The sequence below is a fragment of the Aegilops tauschii genome, chromosome 5 (genome assembly GCF_002575655.3).
Source record: "Aegilops tauschii subsp. strangulata cultivar AL8/78 chromosome 5, Aet v6.0, whole genome shotgun sequence".
Taxonomy (NCBI): Eukaryota; Viridiplantae; Streptophyta; class Magnoliopsida; order Poales; family Poaceae; genus Aegilops; species Aegilops tauschii.
The window spans coordinates 546,793,959-546,812,888 of NC_053039.3; the positions used below are offsets into that span (position 1 = coordinate 546,793,959).

An 18,930-nucleotide genomic window follows, 5' to 3' on the forward strand; every position below is an offset into this window, starting at 1 on the left:
CACAGTGACCAGACAATCCTCAAATTGCCTTGTCCACACCTGTGTATCTCAAATCCGGTACCATATATTTATACTAAAGCATAATATGCAATGTGAACAAAACTACATAGATCATCAAATGGACATAGAAATGCACATTCCGACCACTCAAAGATCACCAAAAGATATTCACAGTTCACATAATCCACATAAACGACGGACAAGTACAAATTACATTACTAGATACTTGAAATAAAAGACGGAGACGGTGGAGCTTCACCACTTCGGCCCTTTGCCCTTCTAGTCCACGGCGCTGCTGTAGGCGTCCGTGGCAGGAGGTGGTTCATCGGAGCCGTCGTCGGAGTTGTCGAAGGAAGAGGAGAGGACAATGTGGTCCTACTTCCGCTTGATCTTGGTCATCCGCGCCGCCTCGCACATGGACTACTCCAGGCCCAGTCGGAGCACCTTCGCGTTCTTCCTTCGGAGCCGACGGGCGTCCGTCTCCACCATCGTGAGTGGCTGGTGGTAGACCCACGCGAGGAACCGCTCCTCCTCGTCAGGCACCTCTGGCATCCAACGATGGCGGCGGGAGGACTTCGTGACCGCCTCCGACGCAGCTGCCCTCTCCCTTGCCCAATGTCTCTCGTGGCGGCGGCACACTCCTCCAATTTTGGTGTGCGCGTCTGTGGCACCGGCGGGCCAGCTCCAGCGTCAACACTACGGCTGCGGGCGACAGGCGGCGTTGCAGCAGATCTGAAACTGCCGCCCTTGTCCACCATCGACCGCTGCAACATGATGCGGAGGGCCAGCTCGTCCTTGTCATCAGTTGCATCGCGGAGGAATGCGTCACAGTCGTCGTCCCGAAGTCATCGGAGTGGTTGGCGATGTTGGACACGCTGGACGAAGATCGGGAGGTGACGTATTGGAGAAAGGTTGGAGAAGAGGCGGAGACCGAAGCAGAGTGAAGTGAGGTTAGGATTCGATCTGGATGGGGTTTTTGTGGGGTCATGGTGAGCCACAGATGGGTCAGGCGGACGTGGCGGACACGATAGGGCCGCCTCATATCCACCTTATATTTGGGCTGGATATGAGCTGGGTGCCGAACAGTTCGTATGTTTGAGGCCGGTTTGAGGCGTCCGGATGGGTCGAGTTCTTTTGACCGGGATCCTCCCGCTCGTGCGTTTGAGTCCAGTTTGAGGCGTGAGGCTGCAGATGCTCTTTTTTTTTTTTGACAAAGTTCTTAGCTATCCATCTATCCCCCTCTTTCTACTTCGGCATGGGGTATGCACGGACGAGAGGTAATCTGATCCATGGGGTGTGTATGGTGCATTCGTGGTGGAGTGGCAAGGCCATGGGCTCGGGTGAGTACATCAGTGCGCATCAGGCAGAAAATCACGTTTATCATGTGCCGTGGTCACATTTTGTTTAAACATCTGGAAAATCATGTACTACGTGGTAAAACCTGTAGGGTACATCACAACAGAAGTGTCCGTCCGTCGCTCGTTTGCAACTTTTGATCCAACAAATGTTTGGAGTATGGAGTCTGAATTTTGCAACACAGCACAATTCATTTGGTTCTGCAAGTTATAGACCAAATTGACAATACCTAACACGCCCATACAATATCACCATCATTCATATTTACGGATTTATGTACTGTACAGAGCTTCATCTGATTATTTACAGGCGAACTCTCGCTGATAAAACGGCTCAAGACACCAGCAAAACAATCATCTGATTATTTACAGGTGTCACTCGCGCAGATAAAACGGCTCGAGAACACCAGCAAAACATGCGACCAAAAATAAAAGATCCAAAAGGTAACCAACCACTCATTTGTACATGCTTGCCTTCCCTCCACATCTATATCTCACAATTTTTTAACTAATCAACCACAGGCAAATGAAAATCATCATTTCCCGGGTTTCTTCCTCTTCTGAGCGGCCATCCTCTTGGTGTAGAATATCCATCCTATAACATAGGACAATGTCCTCCATCCTCTATATGGCTTTGGCTTTGATATCGTCGCAATGAAGCCCTTCAGTGCAGCCCCAAGATCTTGCGAGTCAAAGGATACCGGGGGATCTGGACCTGGACGGCAATAATAGTCTTCTTCGTTGAACGAGGCGTGACTGGTGCTCTCCTCGAAAACCAATGAATTTGAGAACTTGTCTAAAGCGAGTGATTCTTGAGGCTGTCCATGGCCACCAAGTCGGGGAAGCTCAGGCTGAAATCTATTTTCACTGCTCTCTACAGCTCCCACCGCACAAGGATCCAAGGCACACAATGGTTCGACAGAGAAAATATCATCTGATGGTATGTCCAAGTGGCTTAAATCAAAATCATCAGTGGCAACTTGTGCAGGTAACTGGAAAAATTCGTTTTCACACAAAGACGAGGATCTCATATTGAGGACCTGTGACGGATTTTCCAAAAGTGTTTCACTATCGCAGGTCGAGACATTCTTCCAGTCTTCAAATGCTTGTTTAACAGCTGCATTTGCTTCAGCCTAGAAAGAACAAATACTGTTAAGAACAGATGGTCTAGGTTGCAACTGGTACAAAGGGGAAATGAATTTGATCTAAAGAACTTATACGATGAAGAGAAGTGAATACCTTCTCCTTTTCTGTTAGATCATCAACAGAAACAAACTTCTCCGATATTAACCCTCTCACTTCTCCAACAGCATTGAACACAACAGCAGTTTTACTTGGGCTTTCTAGATAGTAAATATGCACCTTGTCACTGAGAATACATGTTGTTTTTGCATGCTCAATAGTAACCTCCCACATCTTAGTTGACATGCCAGTGCCCAATATCTGCACAATGTTAACATTAGAGTTGGTTAGGAAATCTAAATATTTTCTGAGCCACCACTATCATCTGCAACAACATGCCACACCTCATTTACACTAACATAGATAAAATACAGTTGATCCATCCAACTGAGGAACTCCTACACATATATGCAGTTTGATGGTTCCAGTTTTTCCTAATTCAAAGATTTACAAAATAATGCTGTCAAACACGTTCGGTATAAATATACATGTCAACCTTGGACAGAATGGACTAGTCATCAATAGCTTGTATAAACTCTACAAAGAATATAAAATACATAAGCAAATTCTGCAAACCTTGCAAAAGGGTGCATAGTACCTTCCGGAGCCTAGGAGCATCAAGATGCAATAAAGTGAGAAAATCTTTGACTGTAACTATCTTCTCCTTATTCAAACGCTTGTGAAAAGCTCCTTCCTTGCCGATCTTCTCCAGTCTCCAAACCTCATCTTCAAGAACTGGTGGGTGATGCTTCTTGTACACTGGGAAAGGGGAACAAAATATAACAAGTGAGGCATTTAAATTTGTCCATTTTGGTAGCATTTGAGACAATGAAGCGATGACATAGGTCAATCATTAGCAGTAAGAGTAAACTAAGTTGGTCAAAATCATTGCCTTGAAAGCAAATTTTTATTACGTGACTATGACTATCATAGATACTGTGTTATAACAAATCTAGATTGCAGCAAGGAATTCATGTGCTTATATTTCTATGTGCAGTTGTCAATTTTAAGGACGCTGTGCTAAAATAATGAAACTTATCAGATGTACAGGAAGGGGTGCAAGAAACAAATAACAATTGAAAGCGGCATGAACTCACATTCTCCACGATGATCCTTTACCACAAACGATTCCGTCTTTGCTTCCCGGACTCTTACGCCATTATAACAACCATCCTCAGTTCTTGCACCTAACCTGAACTTTCGGCTGCGTGTCCAGCTGGAGTTATCTGTGAATGATACATCTCCCACTGTACCAATGCCTCTTTCAAGGCCAACAAACACGTCTCCAGAAAGCAAGGGCCGTTTACCTTGTCTTTCTTTAACGATGTTATTATTGAACTCCTGGGCTGTCCAGTCATTGCCTTCTCCGTCTTCAAAGTCACCCTCTAGAACTACAATTTCAACCTTCAACAGGGACTCCTTACCCATTACTACAACCTCTCTGGTCAAAGTGTCAACTAGAGCAATACTTAAGGTACCCTCGCCTTCAACCTTGGAGCCAGTGAAAATTGGAAGAGAAAGCCTAGTAGTGAATTGGAGCTGCAAGTTTTTCGATGTAGATGGAACAGTGTATGTCGGACTTCTAAAGAATTTAAAAGGAAAAAAACAAGGTGGTTAGATAAAAGGTGCATCAGTTTACGAACCTAAAAACTTGTCAAAAGGTGTCGTATACAATACCTTGTCATCATAGCAGCATGATTTGCGAGGGCCAACTCAATTTCTTCTTTAACCTAAAAAATTGACTTCAATTAAGCATCAAGGCCACCACTGAACAACTTAAAACGAAAACATGGCTGAAAACAGCACTGGCTAGGTCAAGTTTTATGACACAAGCAACAGCTTTGACTGAAAATATTATCTTCTGAAAATGAATAAAAAAATGTCCATATGAATGAATCGTTGCTTAGTCTTCCATGGCTTGAATGGTTCTGAATGTAGAACAATACTCCCTCTGTCCCAAAATATAAGAACGTTTTTGACACTAGTATAGTGTAAAAAACGTTCTTATATTTTGGGACGGAGGGAGTACAATACTAGAAAAACTAATTCATTACAGTGACCTCTCAAAAGTGTGATTGAGATCTATTAAACAAGAACCCCCTCCTAAATTAACTGATGAATTAACTACAAGATCTCTTGGTGAAGATTTGTGAGTTCCTAATTCCTTGGTCTTCAAAACTAATACAAACACAGCTACCAATACAAGAAGGACTCCTGACAGCAGCAATATTGATCATCAATTTAAGTAACCTAAGTTTAATTCAGAAACCATGTTACCCAGCACATCATAATCATAAGCCTAATGAAATGAAAAGGAGATGCAGATTAAAAGGAGCACATCCTATAAAATTTTCTGGCACGGTTGAAGGAAATGGGGGGAGAAACAGCTTGCATAGGTTAGCCTCCTCACCCTCTGCAGACGAGGGGCCATGAAGAGCATTCTCAAAAGCGCAATTTCAGATCTACTCAATATGAACCGCCTGTTCCTAAATCAATAGCTAAAGGTTCGTTGTAATCCCACAGTCCAAATTTGTGTATTTGCCGAGTTCCTGATTCTTACATACTCAAGACCAAAATAAGTGATGTAGAAAATGGATTCCTGACAGGTATACTGATCACCAACTGAAGAAAACTAAGGTTAATTCAGATACCAGGCGGCCAAACGCGTCATAATCCTAGGCCCAAGGAAATGAAAAGAAAGGAGACGCAGATTAGACGGAGCACACCCTGCGAATTTGTCGTGATACGGGACGGGGAGAACACGGAAACAAGGTGCACGAGAGGGACGGCTCACCACTCTCCGGATGAGGGGCTCGATCGACGAGAAGAGCTTCTCGATGCTGCTCTTCCGCATCACCTCCGTGATGACCCTGCGTGAGCGAGGCCAATCCAATCCAATCCAATCAGCGAAACCGGGGTGGAGATTCCGATCGAGGGCGCGAACGAAAGGGGGAGGAAGGGGGGGGCGGGACGCTTACTCGCGGAGCGCGGGGACCCGCTGCCGCTTGGGCTCCCCGGGGGAGGAGCTCCCGCCCGACTCGGCCGGGCCGCCGCCGCAGCCTCCCCAGCGCGGCCGCTCGCCCTCCTCCGGCTGCCGCTTCTGCGACATCTGATCTCGGACGAAATCCCCCACCTCCACCTTCGATCGCCGCCGCCGCCGGTCGCAACCTAACCCTGCGCCGCGCCGCCCGCACGGGAACTGTTTCTGGTTCGGTCAGATGGTCACGGTGCACGGACGGGACGGTGGGTTTGGCTCGCTTGGAGTCGCAAAGGAAATGGCCTCAAATTGCGGGGTGACTCGGCCCACAGGGCCGGAAAAAGGTAGCCTACAGAAAGACCGACCCGGCCTACCCTACCCTGCCGGCCCGAAGCACATTTTCTTCCGGCTCGGCCACTTGTCACGTCCGCCCGACCGACCGAGACATGGGCACTGTTTGGATACATGCAGTGTCATATTTTGGCAAATTCCGGTGCCAAACATGAGGCGACCCATACACTTCTCCAGCACATACACTACTTTTTTTAGTTGATACAGTACTTTTTCAGACTAGCACATACAGTACTTGGCAAATCCGGGAAAAGACCCATACAACAATAGCAAACATGTTTGGTTGCATTCCACACTTGGCAATGCTTTTGCGTCCGCGCCACAGTTTGTGGCGGCTTACAAAAGATGATCTAGCGACCAAGTCTGACAAATGGGGTAAGGAACACTTCTACACCGGCTTACCCGCCTAACACTCGGTCAAGGCCGCGCTTGGGATGGTTGTAATTTTGATACGGAGGTGTTTAATTTACAGTTGTATCGGACCGGTCACAGAGCAAATTCCAGTCAGAAATAAAAACGACAGGACAAGATGTGTATTTCTTACGGGGGTGTTTAAAAAGAAAACGATAATCCAGACAGGGCTCAAGTGTGGCTACAAACCAAACATTGTCCGTAGCCCTGCCTACGAAATTTTGGTGCGCCACAAGTTTGTCCAATGACCAATTATCAACCTGATAGGTTTAAGTTTGTTTGAAAACCAATTATATCAACCTAACATGATTTTCTTTTTTTCCGATAATAATAATGGATAATATATAAGTTCATCACCAAGATGCAGAATACACCGTTGCAGGTACAGGTGCCCCTGCATGAACTAAGCAGCAGTAGAAAGAGTTTCCTCCATGTGCATGACAAGATGGCGCTAGTGTCATAAGTACATAATCATGTCTGAAGACGAGTGAAGAAAACCGACAGCAACTGCTGAAGATGAGCAGGAGTAAATTTGTACCGTGGATTCTCAGCCTCAACAAGAGATGTCATCATTTTTCATAGCTTTTTGACTGTTGTCCCGAAAACGAGAGCTCGATTCATGGCCACCAGGCCATGGCGTGTTCCCTTTCAGATAAGAATGACACCGTCATCAACAAGAGAATAATCGACACAACACCAGATGTCCAGCTGATCCATACAGCGATGGGAATATTAGACTGACCATGAATGAAGAGGTAGTGGCTATCATGATTACTACAGTCGTGTCCAAGTCAAGCAAAGAAATATGCCAATTTACAGGAACTCAATGAGCCACAACTTTTTCTTGTGGAAACAGCATCACAAGTGCATTACTGAGCAAGATTTGCTTCCTCCTGACCAAAGCTAATCCGGCTCTTCCAGCAAGCCAAGTATCAGATTTGGCCCGACTTCAAATCGAGAACGTCGTCGGTTGCATCCAGTCTTCGGCACCTGCTGATCGAATAATGACAAGGTTATATAATCTGGAGAAAAGGTTTTAGATGGCATCCAGTAAAATCTTGATGTGGTGCAGAGGATGTTGCTGACTCATAAGTCCTGCTGGGATTTCAAGCACACGCAGACTATTATATTGGATCGATTAAACCAATGAAATATGAGCTGGAAGGTAATGTTGAGAATGCTGTAAAAAAAACAGGTGACACTTAAGTGGTTGCACATCAGGAAACATTGCAACTTCACTGAACTGTATACCAGTACAGTTTTTTGTTCTAGAAAAATACAACTTCATTGGATACAGGGCTACTGCTTGACTATTAGATTTATCCAACATCAGGAAACATGATGAAAAATACGATGGGCAGGCCAGCTTGAATACACCACCAGTGAGAAGCATGTGATGGATTTGTGAAGCATTTTCACCTTTAATCCCAGAGTGATAAAGAAAACAATAACTTGATAAAGGGTGAACTCGAATGCTGTCCTTGAATATGATGTATCCAGCAGTTGTTGGAACATCCGTGCATGTACGTCAACCAAACCAATGACAAAGAACAGCTACTAATTAGGATGCCTCTAGTCTAGAACAAAGAACATTGACATAACAACTACTCTGCTCATGAGCACGCTCCCTGTAGTTAAAATGTCGACCTCACAATTCTACGATGGGCAGGCCAGCCCGCATACACTATTGGGGAGGAGCATAGGCTGACTTTGTAAAGTATTTGAAATCTCACAATAATGATGCAACCAAACCTTACAACCACTGGTGACTGGTGAGGGGCATAGGCCGGCTAACTGTGTTATTTCCATTTGCTTCCACATTTGTTCAAGGACAACGAGCTAACTTGGTGATCATTTTACTACTGTATACACGTTAGTGATAAAAGAAAAGAATAACATAATGAAGGGTGAGTTCAAATGCTCAGTCCTTGAATATGATGAATCTAGCAGCGATTGAAACACGTGTGCCTACATCACAACCAAACGAATGATAAAGAAGAACTAATTGGGATGCCTCCAGAACAAGGAACACTGACATAACAACAATTCTACTCATGGGCATGTTTCGAGTCACTTAAACATGGAATTCACAATTATACAGGTGATCCAAATAAGTAGATTGTATTTCAAATTCGTCTCTGCAATCTTTTATTGGTGTCATAACGATATGGATAATTCAATGAATGAATCCATGTGCAAGAATGTGGATAACAGAATTTGACACAGACTCCATTGCATTATCAATACTGAGGATACAAACCAGGAAGCAATTTCAGCGAACAGAAGAGAAAATCATTTGCTAGAGTGTGACAGAGTTTGACACAGACCCCCTTGCATTACCAGTCTTGAGAATACAAATCAGGAACCAGTTTCAGCATACAGCATGGAAGGCCTACATGCACACATACAACGCAATCAAGTGACAATCAATCTGGGAGGAAAAAGAAGAAGGGGTCGAGGGCACGAATCTTAGTAGCCTAGACCTGGCGAAAGCCGGAGGGGAACAGCGAGGGAGCGGTCGGGGCCACCACGGCGTTTGAGGCGGGCGCGGTGGGGGTGGCGGGGGCCGGGGGAGCGGCGGAGGAGAGCTCACGGACGAGGGCGGCGAGGGCCTCCGGGTTGGCGCCGCGGTCGCAGAGCGCCATGAGCAGCGAGAGGGTGTGGCGGTCGAGGCCAGTGTCCAGGATCTGGGACATCTGGAACGCCAGCTCCAGCGACTCCTTGGCCTGCCTCGCGGCGCCCCCCGCGGACTCCTCCATCCCCATCTCGCGCGGGCACAGCTCCGCTCTCCGGTAGCCGGATCTAGGAATTTAAAACAGGGTGGTACACCTACAAAAAAGTGACACCAGATATGACATGTGAACGTTCTAATTAATTTACCAGTAGCACGCAGATATAGATCAATATGGTCTTACAAACACACCAAAATTCTCAATTATACAAGTGTCAATTTTGCATAAAAGAAGCCTACATAGTACATACCACTTCTTCAACAATTCTATAAGAAAAAAATACACTACATTGTATCAATCTCTGCATTAGTATGGATCATAACTGAACAGCAGAAAATGAATCGATCAACATATAGGGTTTGAATCAGAAACTGGGAAAAATGGGGAATGTTGATAGATAGCCGTACCTGTGTGCTGTGTTCAGTCGTGGGGCGGTGGGAGGGCCGGCCGGTAGCTGGTGGCCGCAGGCTGGCTGCTTCTGTAGTGCAGGGCAGGGCGCACGCCTGCACACCGCCGAACAGGACCGGGCGGGTGGGTGAGGTGGAGCGCGCGGGCGCGGAAGCAGCACGTGGGGAAGGGCGCGGCGGGGGCGGGGCACGGAGACAAGGGGGAGGCGGCGACGGCGAGCGGTCGGAGAGGCACGAACCCCGGAAGCAGGCGGGAGGCGGCTGGCGGCGAGTTCAGATCGGAGGAGCCGCAGAGGGAAGCAGAGGGGAACCAAGGATGGGGGACGGGGACGGGGCGCCGGGAACATAGGCAGCCTGCTGGGCTTATTTTTTTCGTCCAGCCCATCTCCTCTTCAAGCCTCTATGGGCTGCAGCCCATCCTGCAGATCAGCCCTGTGAAGCAAAGCCCCATTTCACCGAGGAGATCACAAGGATGGTCCCACATGCCGGTGATACACATTTTCTCAACAACAAAAAATTGACAGTGACACGCATTTTCTCAACAAAAAAAAAATCATAATAGTGACACACGCTCACCTAAACTTCTTCATTGCCCCTAAAACGACCTATATCTTCAAAGTTTTTAAATTATTTTTTTACATTTTTTAGGGGATTCATCATTTTTAACTCACTCATGTGACATGACATGACTAGTAAATACTCCATCATTCTCACTCAACCTTCATTCACATGTAATCCACAGAAAGAACACAAGAATTTGAGCTAGGTGCATTGCAAAAAAATAAAAAGATTTGTCTAAATAAACGTGTATTACAAGATGTTTAAACTTTCAAACACCAGCACTCCAGCAGCTTACATACAACAGTTATCATGCAGTTCTACAAAACTCCTACCATCTACCTCTGCCAGAAATGCTTCGCTGAGACTCACCAGGAGGATGAGGTTGCTGCCATGTGTTTACAGTGCGGCATCGTTGCCCCAGGTGAAACCAAAAGTAAGTTCATGCTTGCCGTATCAAAAGCACGAGATGGCGATATAGAGGAAATGAGCCAACTATTGCTAGCAATCTGGTCCTACCTACAGAGCGCTAAAATCCTGAGATGAACCTGAATTCCTGCACTATCCAAGGTGACAGGAGCTCTTGCAAGTACAGCTGTTCTGGGCAAGATGTGCAAAATTCTCAGCAGCAGCACCCACCGGGTATCACTGAAGCAAGGAAGCCGCTGCAAAAGAATGGTATGGTCGTTCTTGTCGCGCGGCGTGAAGATCTGAACAGACTGGATGCCCAAACCCCAAAACTGCTATTCTGCACCTCGTCTTCCCCTGGCTCAAAACCAGATAATACCGTATCTGCAACCCTGGGAGCTCACAGCGCGAGGAGTTCTGACTCCTTTTCCTCTTCTACCAACGATTCAGCGGTGGAATGGGCCGAGCCGTTCTCCACCTGGGGCTCCCGGGTGTATACCTTCGAGCCAGGATACGGCAGACGGGAGTCCGTCATGTGGACGAAGCCAGGGACAGCCGCGCCGTTCGTGGAATCTATGGCCGCCTGCAGCTTTTTCAACTGGGACTTCAGGCATATGACTCGCCCCTTGTTCCATTTTGGGTAATGGAACGATGCCGACAGCGTGTCGTTAAGAAAGGAGTACACAACTTTTGAGATCGGCAATCCTCTTGTGATGGTGCTTTTCTCCATTTCCCCCCTCCTGGCAGTAAAAAAAACTGTCAGGCCAAAGCAGAACAAGAGAAAAATATTGTTACAAAAGGTTATTTATTTCTGTGAAAATTCAATCATGCGAATAATGATATACAAGGATATCGAATGATTCCTCTTACAAAAGGACTTTGCTCTGCAGAAATGATGTACTTATAATCTATTGAAGCAGCTTAAAATCAACTTCTATTTTTTGCGAACTTTTTCTTCTACAAGTGATTCCATTCTGTGGAATATGTTTATGATTCTCTATTTTTTTTTTCTGTGGCCCTCCATTCAAGTAGAACTAGCACTGCACTGCTTCCTAGAAAAATGACAGGAGCATTGCGCATTCAATTAAGAAAGCATGGGTACAGCAGCTTAAGAGTAACTTCCTTTTTGTGAGCAGAACACATCGATCAAAATAAACCAATTCCCCAGCAATTAGAGAATAAAGACAAAGATGCCATAACATAGAAACAGAACATGATAATAGGAAAGGAACATCGATTTAGGTTGAGAGCTTACAATACAACAACAGAGGCCAGTTGGGGAAGATCTTTCTCTCTTTTTAGTCTGGCGTAAAGTTTATTGAGCCATACTGACACAGCCACTAATGCCCCACCAACTGACATCCTGAAATGTAAACAAACCTAGTAAAGGCTGATGACAAATATAAAACTGGACCAGTAAATGAAAAGACAGCAATTAGAAAATTACATTACCTATGCACATCTAGAGACCAGACCAGCTTGGTGTCGCGGGATAATTCAGGGAAGAGCCCATAACTTACTGCATGATCTAGAACCCTTGCAGCCCGAGCCTTTTGGCCGAACCACCAAAGCGCATCAAGGAGAGAATTAAAAAATCGCAAGCTGTAGTCACATCCTTCCAAGTTACTGCTGTCAAGGACGTATTCAACCATTTGCCAATTGGAGCTATCATCGTACTCCCCTTTTATCATGGAAGCAATCACTTGATGTGTATTACTAGCACGATTTGCTTTCATTTCTTCCAGCAGATCATAAGCATCGGCCCACCTGAAAACACAAATCGATTACGGTGCAGTAATATCACATTAGAAGCATTTAAAAAAACAGTAAGCTGAAGAAAAACTAAAGAAAAGATAAATCTCAGGTCACTTCTGGCTATATATTATGTCGATTTAAGTTGCAACAAACACAAGTATGCCTGCATCAAATCATTTTACTTCTGGTTATGTATTATGTCAATGTTGCCTATGATGCAGGTCATACCTAGGTCAGTAGACCAGACCCAAACGATTTAAGCATGACAAATACCAGATATAGCACACACAAGGAAAAGGGGCAGAAATCCCAGCCAAAATCATTATGGAAACGCAAGGGCATGATCACATAATAACTGTAGAGTCAAACCCATCAAGACCATAGTTAAAACATGTGGTTTCTAGAAGTTAAACCAATACTTTAAAGAACTATACAACTTCTGAAAATGCAAGTAAGAATGTAAAAAATCCAAACAACAAATACCCTAGTACAGAATGACATTCATATGCCATATCATATTAACTGAAAGAACAGACGAGCAACATATGGTCGTTTGGATTTATGTTCCCTTGCTAGTTCAAACTTTGATTAGCAATCTTTAAAAAAAAAAAGATGACCGGCAGCTCTAACTGAAGGCAGAGTTTGTAAATCTCTTGTCCTATTGCCCAGTGAGCTAGTCTGCTTGTTTAGAGGCAGTAAATTGATGGTCAGCTTTGTGATTTATCTAACTGATGATCCAAAGTTTGTACATCTTTTAACAGAAATAGTAAAGCATGATTGACACAGATTTCGTTTCAATGTTTGCACTTGAACAGTCAGCAATGTTCAGGAACACAGAAGTTTGACAGATTGTAAAGGTGAATAGTTCTGTTTGACCAATACCTGTCGTTCCTTGCATATAGTGACAACATCATGCAATAAGCAATAATACTAGGCACAGTCATGTTGGATCTGATCTCTTCAAACTGCTCTTTGCTCTCATCTATAACGCCCGCTATGCAGTACGCATTGAGTACCCCCTCAAGGGAGCGTTCATCAGGGTTAAACCTAGACTTGCGCATCTCCATGTATGCCTTCACTGCATCATCCAACTGTGAACCCTGGCAGTATGCTTCGATGAGGGCATCATATGAATCTTTGCTTTTCTGAATGCCAGCACTGTTGGTCATCCGAGAAAAGACGGACTCAGCCTCCCGGAAGAGCCCGCCCTTGGCAAAAACATTTGCAAGAGAATTGTACGTCTCTATCGTTGGCAAGCTACCGATTTCAGTCATCATGTTGAATGCAACATAGGCCTCCTGAATACCAAAGAGAGTGCCAATGAAATATTGCATTTGCATCACAAAAGGGTTATCTTAAGAGTGAGTCATATATTATAGGGCAGTATTTGGTTCGTAGACTGACCTCATACATAGCTGCGTGACCAAGGGCTTCAATTAGGCCAGTGTAGGCCTTTGCAGTAGGCACCATTCCTTCTTTAGTTATGTAGTCAAGAACTTCTCTTGCATCCTCATGGAGACCACCCTGACCACACGCAGCCAAGACACCTTCACAGGTCTCCATGTCAGGTTCTATCCCGGTGCGAAGCATATCATGGAAGAGCTCCACCACCTCCTTGAAAAAACCGCCATCGCCGAATACATTGAAGAGCACATTGTAGGTGGCCGTATCTGGAGGTACAGCCGTTCTCATCTCACGGAAAAGCTCACGCACGCCATCGAACCTCCCCTGTTTTCCATACTGGTCGAGCAGGACACGGTATGTCGCAGCCGTGGGCGCACAGCCATCAGCCTGCATCTGCCGCAGCACAGCCACAGCTTCAGCGGTGGCACCAATCCGGGTGTGAGCCTCCATGAGCCCGAGATACGCGGAGGGGTCCGGCGTGTGCCCTGTGTCCGCCATCTCGCGGAACAGCTCGGCGACACGGGAGAGGTCGCCGGCATTGGCAAAGGCATCCACGATGTAGCGGTAGGACGCGGTGTCCGGCATGATGCCGGCCTCCAGCATGGTGCGCAGCAGCATCTCGGACTGGTCGCTGAGGGAGCGCACGGCGGCGGCGGCGAGGAGCGTGTTGTAGGTGGTGAGGTCGGGGCGCACGGCTGGGGAGGGGTCGTGGCGCATCTCGGCGAAGAGGCCGAGGAGCATGTCGAAGGGGACGGGCGGGTCGGCGGCGCGGGCGCAGGCGGCGAGCACGGTGTTGTAGGTGGCGGCGGTGGGGGCGACCCCCTGGGCCTTCATCTGGTCGAGCAGGGCGCGGGCGTCGTCGTGCAGCGCGTTGCGGGCGTAGGCGGCGATGAGGGAGGTGTAGGAGAGCGCGGTGCGGGCGTCGGCGGGGAGGTCCTGGAAGACCTCGAGGCACTTGTCGAGGAGCGCGGGGCCCTGGCGGCCGAGCACGCCGATGACGATGGCGTGGATGTGCTCGTCGGGGCGGCACCAGGGCTGGCGCTGCATGTACTTGAAGAGGCGCACGGAGCGCTGCCAGTCGCCGCGGCGGGAGAACTCGCGGTACACCGCCGCGAAGTCCTGCAGCGTGAGCCGGTGCTTGGCCGTCTCGAGGCAGCGCGCGATGGACCCCCGCGGCGCCAGGTTGCTCAGCCGGTCGATCAGCGAGTCCACCTCGTACGAGTACCTGCCCCGCTCCCCCGCCGCGGAGGCGGCGGGGGCCGCCTCCTCCTTGGGCGTGGTCGTGAGCTGGCCCCGCGCCCGCGCCAGCACCGCCAGCCTGCCCCCGCCGCGGCTCCTGGGGCGGCACCAGCTACGTGCGGCGGCCGGGCGGAGCGGGTGGTCGCAGTGGTAGGAGGACGAGGAGGCGACGGTGGTGGTGGAGACGAGCGCCATGCGGCGGCCGGCGAGGGGGAGTGGGGGTTTTGGATTTCACCACTGGGGAGAGATTTTTGCGCTCGCTGCCGAAGTGGATAGGCTCGCTCAGCTTGGGAGTTGGGAGGACGAAGAGAGTCCGACCCGTGAGGGAGGGGAACAGGCTAAGCCTAACCCGTTCCCCACGAGGCCTCCCTGGACCAGAAGTCCAGAACGGAAGCAGCAGCAGCAGCAGCATGGCCGCCGCCCCCCTCCCCCCTCCCATCGCCGCCGCCGCCGCCCTCCCGCACTAGCTACCCCTCCCCCGCCGCCACTAGATCCGTCCCCTTCCTCTCCCGGCCGCTCCCTCCGGCTTCAGCGTTGCTCCTCCGGGCAGGTTCGGTTTCCCCCACCCCCGTTTGCGTTTTGGAGGTTTCCAGATACGTTTCTGATCGCGCGATTTCGTGCTCGCGCTGCAGGGTCCGGCGGTCTTGATCCTGCCGCGGGGGCGCCTTCCTCGTCTGTCGCGGGTCTCGTTGTTGCTCCATGTCGGCGGGCGACGGCGCGGCGGTGTCGGCCGTCGAGGGGAAGCTCGCGGAGCTCTCCACCAGCTGCGACCTCAGGACGCTCCCCAAGAGGGGCAAGGTCAGCCCGCTCTTCTCAGCTCTCACCCTCCCGCCTTGGTTTATTTTCCTTAGGATCATCGGCCTCTAGCGGCAGGCAGCCGATGGATACTATGAATCCGGTAGGCGCGGGTGGGTGTCGATGACATCGATCCCCGCGTGAGCATTACCCAGACGATCGAGCTGGTCAACTTGAATGCGGTTTCAGAATCTCTCAAGTTTTAAGTCTATCGTGTGCGGGAATCATCTTCAGATTCTTCTTTGTTTAAGAATAAGGAAATTGGATGATGCTGTACTACCGTGATGTTCTATTGCGCTATGGAATCTTAGTTTGCTGTAGGAATATTTGCTAAATCCAGCAAGCCCTTTTTGCTCTTATGCCTACAAGATATGATATTGTTAGATAAATGTGGTATTCACAAGTGGATTTTGTTCTAGTGCTCCCCAAAAGCACCTCACATAGTTTGCCTCGTTGTCATAGCCTACCGTACCCAGTCCAGTTGGAACTGTTTCTTCCCAAAATCACACTTATCTTATCTCTACCCTTACCCTAGCTCACCCTGATACTGACCCCATTGCCAATGAGTTGTACTGGAACCATCAAATGTTTCTCTTCTTGGTTTTCAGTGCACTTCATTCCTTTTTCGTGTATGTCACCTATGTTTTATCCTGTTTGCTTCCCCTCTCATCAATCTGGACTTGCCAATGAAATTTATTTATTGTGCCATAGTAGAGGGATGTGGGGATTTATTGTAGGGGAACAAATATTGTCCCGAAGATATTCGAAGTGTGTGTTGTTAACTTTGGATGAGCATGATGTTAACTTTGGATGTTAGAGTAAACATGAGCATCCCAAGGTGGCTCTTCAGTTTAAGGCAATAAAATATATTTCTTGATAAATAGGCCTTAGAGTAAGGCATCCGTCTACAAAAGATATATTTTGTACTTTCTCTGTCATAGAGTTCTCCCCATTCTTCTAATGATTGAACATTCTTTCAAAAGATTTTAAATTAAAGTACATACCAATATTTCTTTCAGATAATGTGTTGGCTAGTATTTGATGCTAATCTTGCTTCTTTTTTTCAGTCTGCATCAGCAAGGACATTGAACACTGCCCAGATTCAGCTTGTCGCAAGCCATCCGGAAGTTTATGAACCATGTGATGATTCATTTGCCCTTGTTGATGCGCTGCTCTCTGACAAGGCTCAACTTCTGACGCTACAGCCGAGTTTATGCATGGAGGTGGGATGTGGCAGTGGTTATGTCATCACTTCTCTAGCCATCATGCTCAGGCAATTAGGCTCTGGAACCCAGTACCTAGCAACAGACATCAACCAACATGCCGTGGAGACAACTCAAGCAACACTTGAAGCCCATGGTGTTCATGCAGATGTTATTGCTACAGATATTGTGTCAGGTCTTGAGAAACGTCTGGCTGGTATGGTTGATGTGGTGGTTGTGAACCCTCCTTATGTGCCTACACCCGAGGAAGAAATCGGGATGAAGGGCATTGCTTCATCTTGGGCTGGAGGGTTGAATGGGCGCCAAGTGATCGACCGGATTCTTCCTGCTGTGCGCGAGCTGCTGTCAGAAAAAGGATGTCTCTACATGATTGCCCTTGAAGATAATGATCCTTTGGGCATATGCCATTTGATGAACGAGAAGGGGTTCGCATCGCGTGTTCTGCTGAAGAGGTGCACTGACGAGGAGAGCCTTTATGTTCTCAAGTTCTGGCAAGATGCTGCTGCTGGCGCAAATGCTTCTCAGTCTGGTAGATCTCCACGCGCCGAGTCGTGGCTTTCACAGTTGCCTTTCAAATCCTTTTGGCATAAGAACACTGGCAGTTCTTGACATCATCAGTTTGGGCCCTCCCATCATGAAATATATCGAAGCAAGGAAACCTTTGCGAAATTCATATGGCGGTAATGTGTAGAAGTGTCTGAATGAGGTGTTACTGTCGAGTTCAGACCTGCTATCCTCTGAGAACACGAACCAGACTGACATGGTGAACTTAGCCACCAGTGAGCAATCAAACCAATCGTAGTCGCAATATACCAAACTTTCTCGTGTCGGTAAAACAGCTGTCTTATTATGTTGGCATCATGCGTGTTAGTGTGTATATGTGCTATAATGAATCTATTGCCTTCCTGAATGTGACATACCCTGTTAAATTGTGCCTTCGTCTTGCAGAGAGAAATTCTGCCCAACTTCTGGATCTGTGCAAAATTGGCTACTTCCTCCAGCCCATATTAGTTGACGCTCCTTTAGTTGTGGATTGGAGGGAGTGCAAAAATTTGATGTCTGTTTAGTACTCCCTCTGTCCCATAATATAAGAGCGTTTTTTACACTAGTGTAGTGCCAAAAACGCTCCTATATTATGGGACGGAGGGAGTACGATAGTATGCTTGCTCCTATATAGCCAGGAAGATGCATCTGGGTTTGTTCTCTGGCCGCGTTGTTTGTTTTGATAGATTTGTTTGAGGTGATTGGTGGTGAATTTTATGAGCTTGGATCGGATGCACTGTCGCGTCTGGAATGCAGCTTCGAACAGATGTAGTGGACTTGGGAGGAGTTGAATCTGCCATGAGCTTTCCTCTTGCGAGTGAGTACCAATTTTTGATCAGATAATATTTGCTAAACCTGATCGAGCACAGAAACTTCAGCAAGGAGCAAATGACTGAGTTACAACAAAATGACTAAATACAGTTGCAACAAAGCCATAAGGCTTTTCAAGAATATTTATTTTCTTGCATAGCGGGTACAAAAAAGAACAAATTATGCTGGAGATCAAGTTAATTTTAGCAGACTTGGAACCTCTCTTATTTAAAAAAGATGCAAGATTCTGTCGTCCACTCATCCTTCGTCAAACATTACATACTTTCCCCTCCTCTTTCTTTTTTGATTTTTTCCCTCAAATCTTCTGTTTTTTCATCAAAAAACCGCCTCAATTGCACCATCTCTTATGGACTTAACAAATAATTATTTTTCTTTGATAAGCCAATAAATAATAACCAAAAGGTATTAAATCCTATTTTCCATACAATCATATTAATATGGGCAGGTATCACTGGTCAACCCAATAGAATATTTACACCCCAATTGCAACACACGGGAAATTATTTAACCACCTAATAGAAACTGCTTTAATTCAAAGAAAACTGGAATATCACATGGGAGTCTAGTTAGAATAACTCTAGAATAGTTACCATATTTTGCGGAAGTGCTATTGTGAGCTTGAGCTCACATGATCGCGCATGAAAAGTAAATCCGAAAAAATAGTAAAAGAAACATTGATATTTTTTCTACACGCATGCAAACTTTGGCAAAGGAATCACATTTATGGAGGTGTGCACTAAATTTGGAGCGTCAATTTTG

At 47.0% G+C, this 18,930-nt stretch overlaps 4 protein-coding genes across 10 annotated transcripts; 1 reads left to right on the forward strand and 3 right to left on the reverse strand.

Annotated features, from left to right (window-relative positions):
- Positions 1-1,597: 1,597 nt before the first annotated feature.
- LOC109733968 (calmodulin-binding protein 60 A) lies at positions 1,598-5,820 on the reverse strand. Its single transcript, XM_020293179.4, has 7 exons — positions 5,516-5,820; positions 5,332-5,407; positions 4,215-4,267; positions 3,635-4,119; positions 3,136-3,296; positions 2,595-2,798; positions 1,598-2,488 (listed from the first exon to the last, which is right to left on the reverse strand). The coding sequence occupies exons 1-7, from the start codon at positions 5,644-5,646 to the stop codon at positions 1,892-1,894; spliced, it is 1,707 nt and encodes a 568-aa protein (XP_020148768.1). The 5' UTR covers positions 5,647-5,820; the 3' UTR covers positions 1,598-1,891.
- Positions 5,821-6,829: 1,009 nt separating this feature from the next.
- On the reverse strand, positions 6,830-9,753 carry LOC109733967 (mitotic-spindle organizing protein 1A). Of its 6 annotated transcripts, none has more exons than XM_040391142.3 (4): positions 9,416-9,752; positions 8,760-9,105; positions 8,617-8,668; positions 6,830-7,266 (listed from the first exon to the last, which is right to left on the reverse strand). In XM_040391142.3, the coding sequence occupies exons 2-3, from the start codon at positions 9,039-9,041 to the stop codon at positions 8,648-8,650; spliced, it is 303 nt and encodes a 100-aa protein (XP_040247076.1). In that variant the 5' UTR covers positions 9,042-9,105; positions 9,416-9,752; the 3' UTR covers positions 6,830-7,266; positions 8,617-8,647. The 6 variants fall into 6 exon arrangements, with proteins under 6 accessions (XP_040247076.1, XP_040247077.1, XP_040247075.1 ...); XM_040391143.3 differs by having other exon boundaries at positions 6,830-7,269; XM_040391141.3 differs by having other exon boundaries at positions 8,604-8,668.
- A 407-nt stretch (positions 9,754-10,160) lies between these two features.
- LOC109733964 (uncharacterized) lies at positions 10,161-14,978 on the reverse strand. The gene is made up of 5 exons (XM_020293176.4): positions 13,541-14,978; positions 13,019-13,434; positions 11,834-12,148; positions 11,637-11,744; positions 10,161-11,121 (listed from the first exon to the last, which is right to left on the reverse strand). The coding sequence occupies exons 1-5, from the start codon at positions 14,972-14,974 to the stop codon at positions 10,782-10,784; spliced, it is 2,613 nt and encodes an 870-aa protein (XP_020148765.1). The 5' UTR covers positions 14,975-14,978; the 3' UTR covers positions 10,161-10,781.
- Positions 14,979-15,077: 99 nt separating this feature from the next.
- Positions 15,078-18,000, forward strand: LOC109733966 (uncharacterized). Of its 2 annotated transcripts, XM_020293177.4 has the most exons (3): positions 15,078-15,329; positions 15,412-15,577; positions 16,642-17,726. In XM_020293177.4, the coding sequence occupies exons 2-3, from the start codon at positions 15,479-15,481 to the stop codon at positions 17,404-17,406; spliced, it is 864 nt and encodes a 287-aa protein (XP_020148766.1). In that variant the 5' UTR covers positions 15,078-15,329; positions 15,412-15,478; the 3' UTR covers positions 17,407-17,726. The 2 variants fall into 2 exon arrangements, with proteins under 2 accessions (XP_020148766.1, XP_073354493.1); XM_073498392.1 differs by lacking the exons at positions 15,078-15,329; positions 15,412-15,577 and adding an exon at positions 17,746-18,000 and having other exon boundaries at positions 16,582-17,326.
- Positions 18,001-18,930: the final 930 nt, after the last annotated feature.

Excerpts from the sequence above, each read along its gene's own strand:
- LOC109733968 (XM_020293179.4), bottom strand. The coding sequence starts at position 5,646 with ATGTCGCAGAAGCGGCAGCCGGAGGAGGGCGAGCGGCCGCGCTGGGGA. Across the intron at positions 5,408-5,515 it reads CGGGTCCCCGCGCTCCGCGA|GGTCATCACGGAGGTGATGC; the intron begins GTAAGCGTCCCG and ends TCGCTCACGCAG. Across the intron at positions 4,120-4,214 it reads CATGCTGCTATGATGACAAG|AAGTCCGACATACACTGTTC; the intron begins GTATTGTATACG and ends TAAATTCTTTAG.
- LOC109733967 (XM_040391139.3), bottom strand. The coding sequence starts at position 9,041 with ATGGGGATGGAGGAGTCCGCGGGGGGCGCCGCGAGGCAGGCCAAGGAG. Across the intron at positions 7,267-8,759 it reads TCCCCTCCGGCTTTCGCCAG|GTGCCGAAGACTGGATGCAA; the intron begins GTCTAGGCTACT and ends TTCGATCAGCAG.
- LOC109733964 (XM_020293176.4), bottom strand. The coding sequence starts at position 14,974 with ATGGCGCTCGTCTCCACCACCACCGTCGCCTCCTCGTCCTCCTACCAC. Across the intron at positions 13,435-13,540 it reads GTCACGCAGCTATGTATGAG|GAGGCCTATGTTGCATTCAA; the intron begins GTCAGTCTACGA and ends TTTGGTATTCAG. Across the intron at positions 11,122-11,636 it reads CTGGCCTCTGTTGTTGTATT|GAGGGGGGAAATGGAGAAAA; the intron begins GTAAGCTCTCAA and ends TTTTACTGCCAG.
- LOC109733966 (XM_020293177.4), top strand. The coding sequence starts at position 15,479 with ATGTCGGCGGGCGACGGCGCGGCGGTGTCGGCCGTCGAGGGGAAGCTC. Across the intron at positions 15,578-16,641 it reads CGCTCCCCAAGAGGGGCAAG|TCTGCATCAGCAAGGACATT; the intron begins GTCAGCCCGCTC and ends TCTTTTTTTCAG.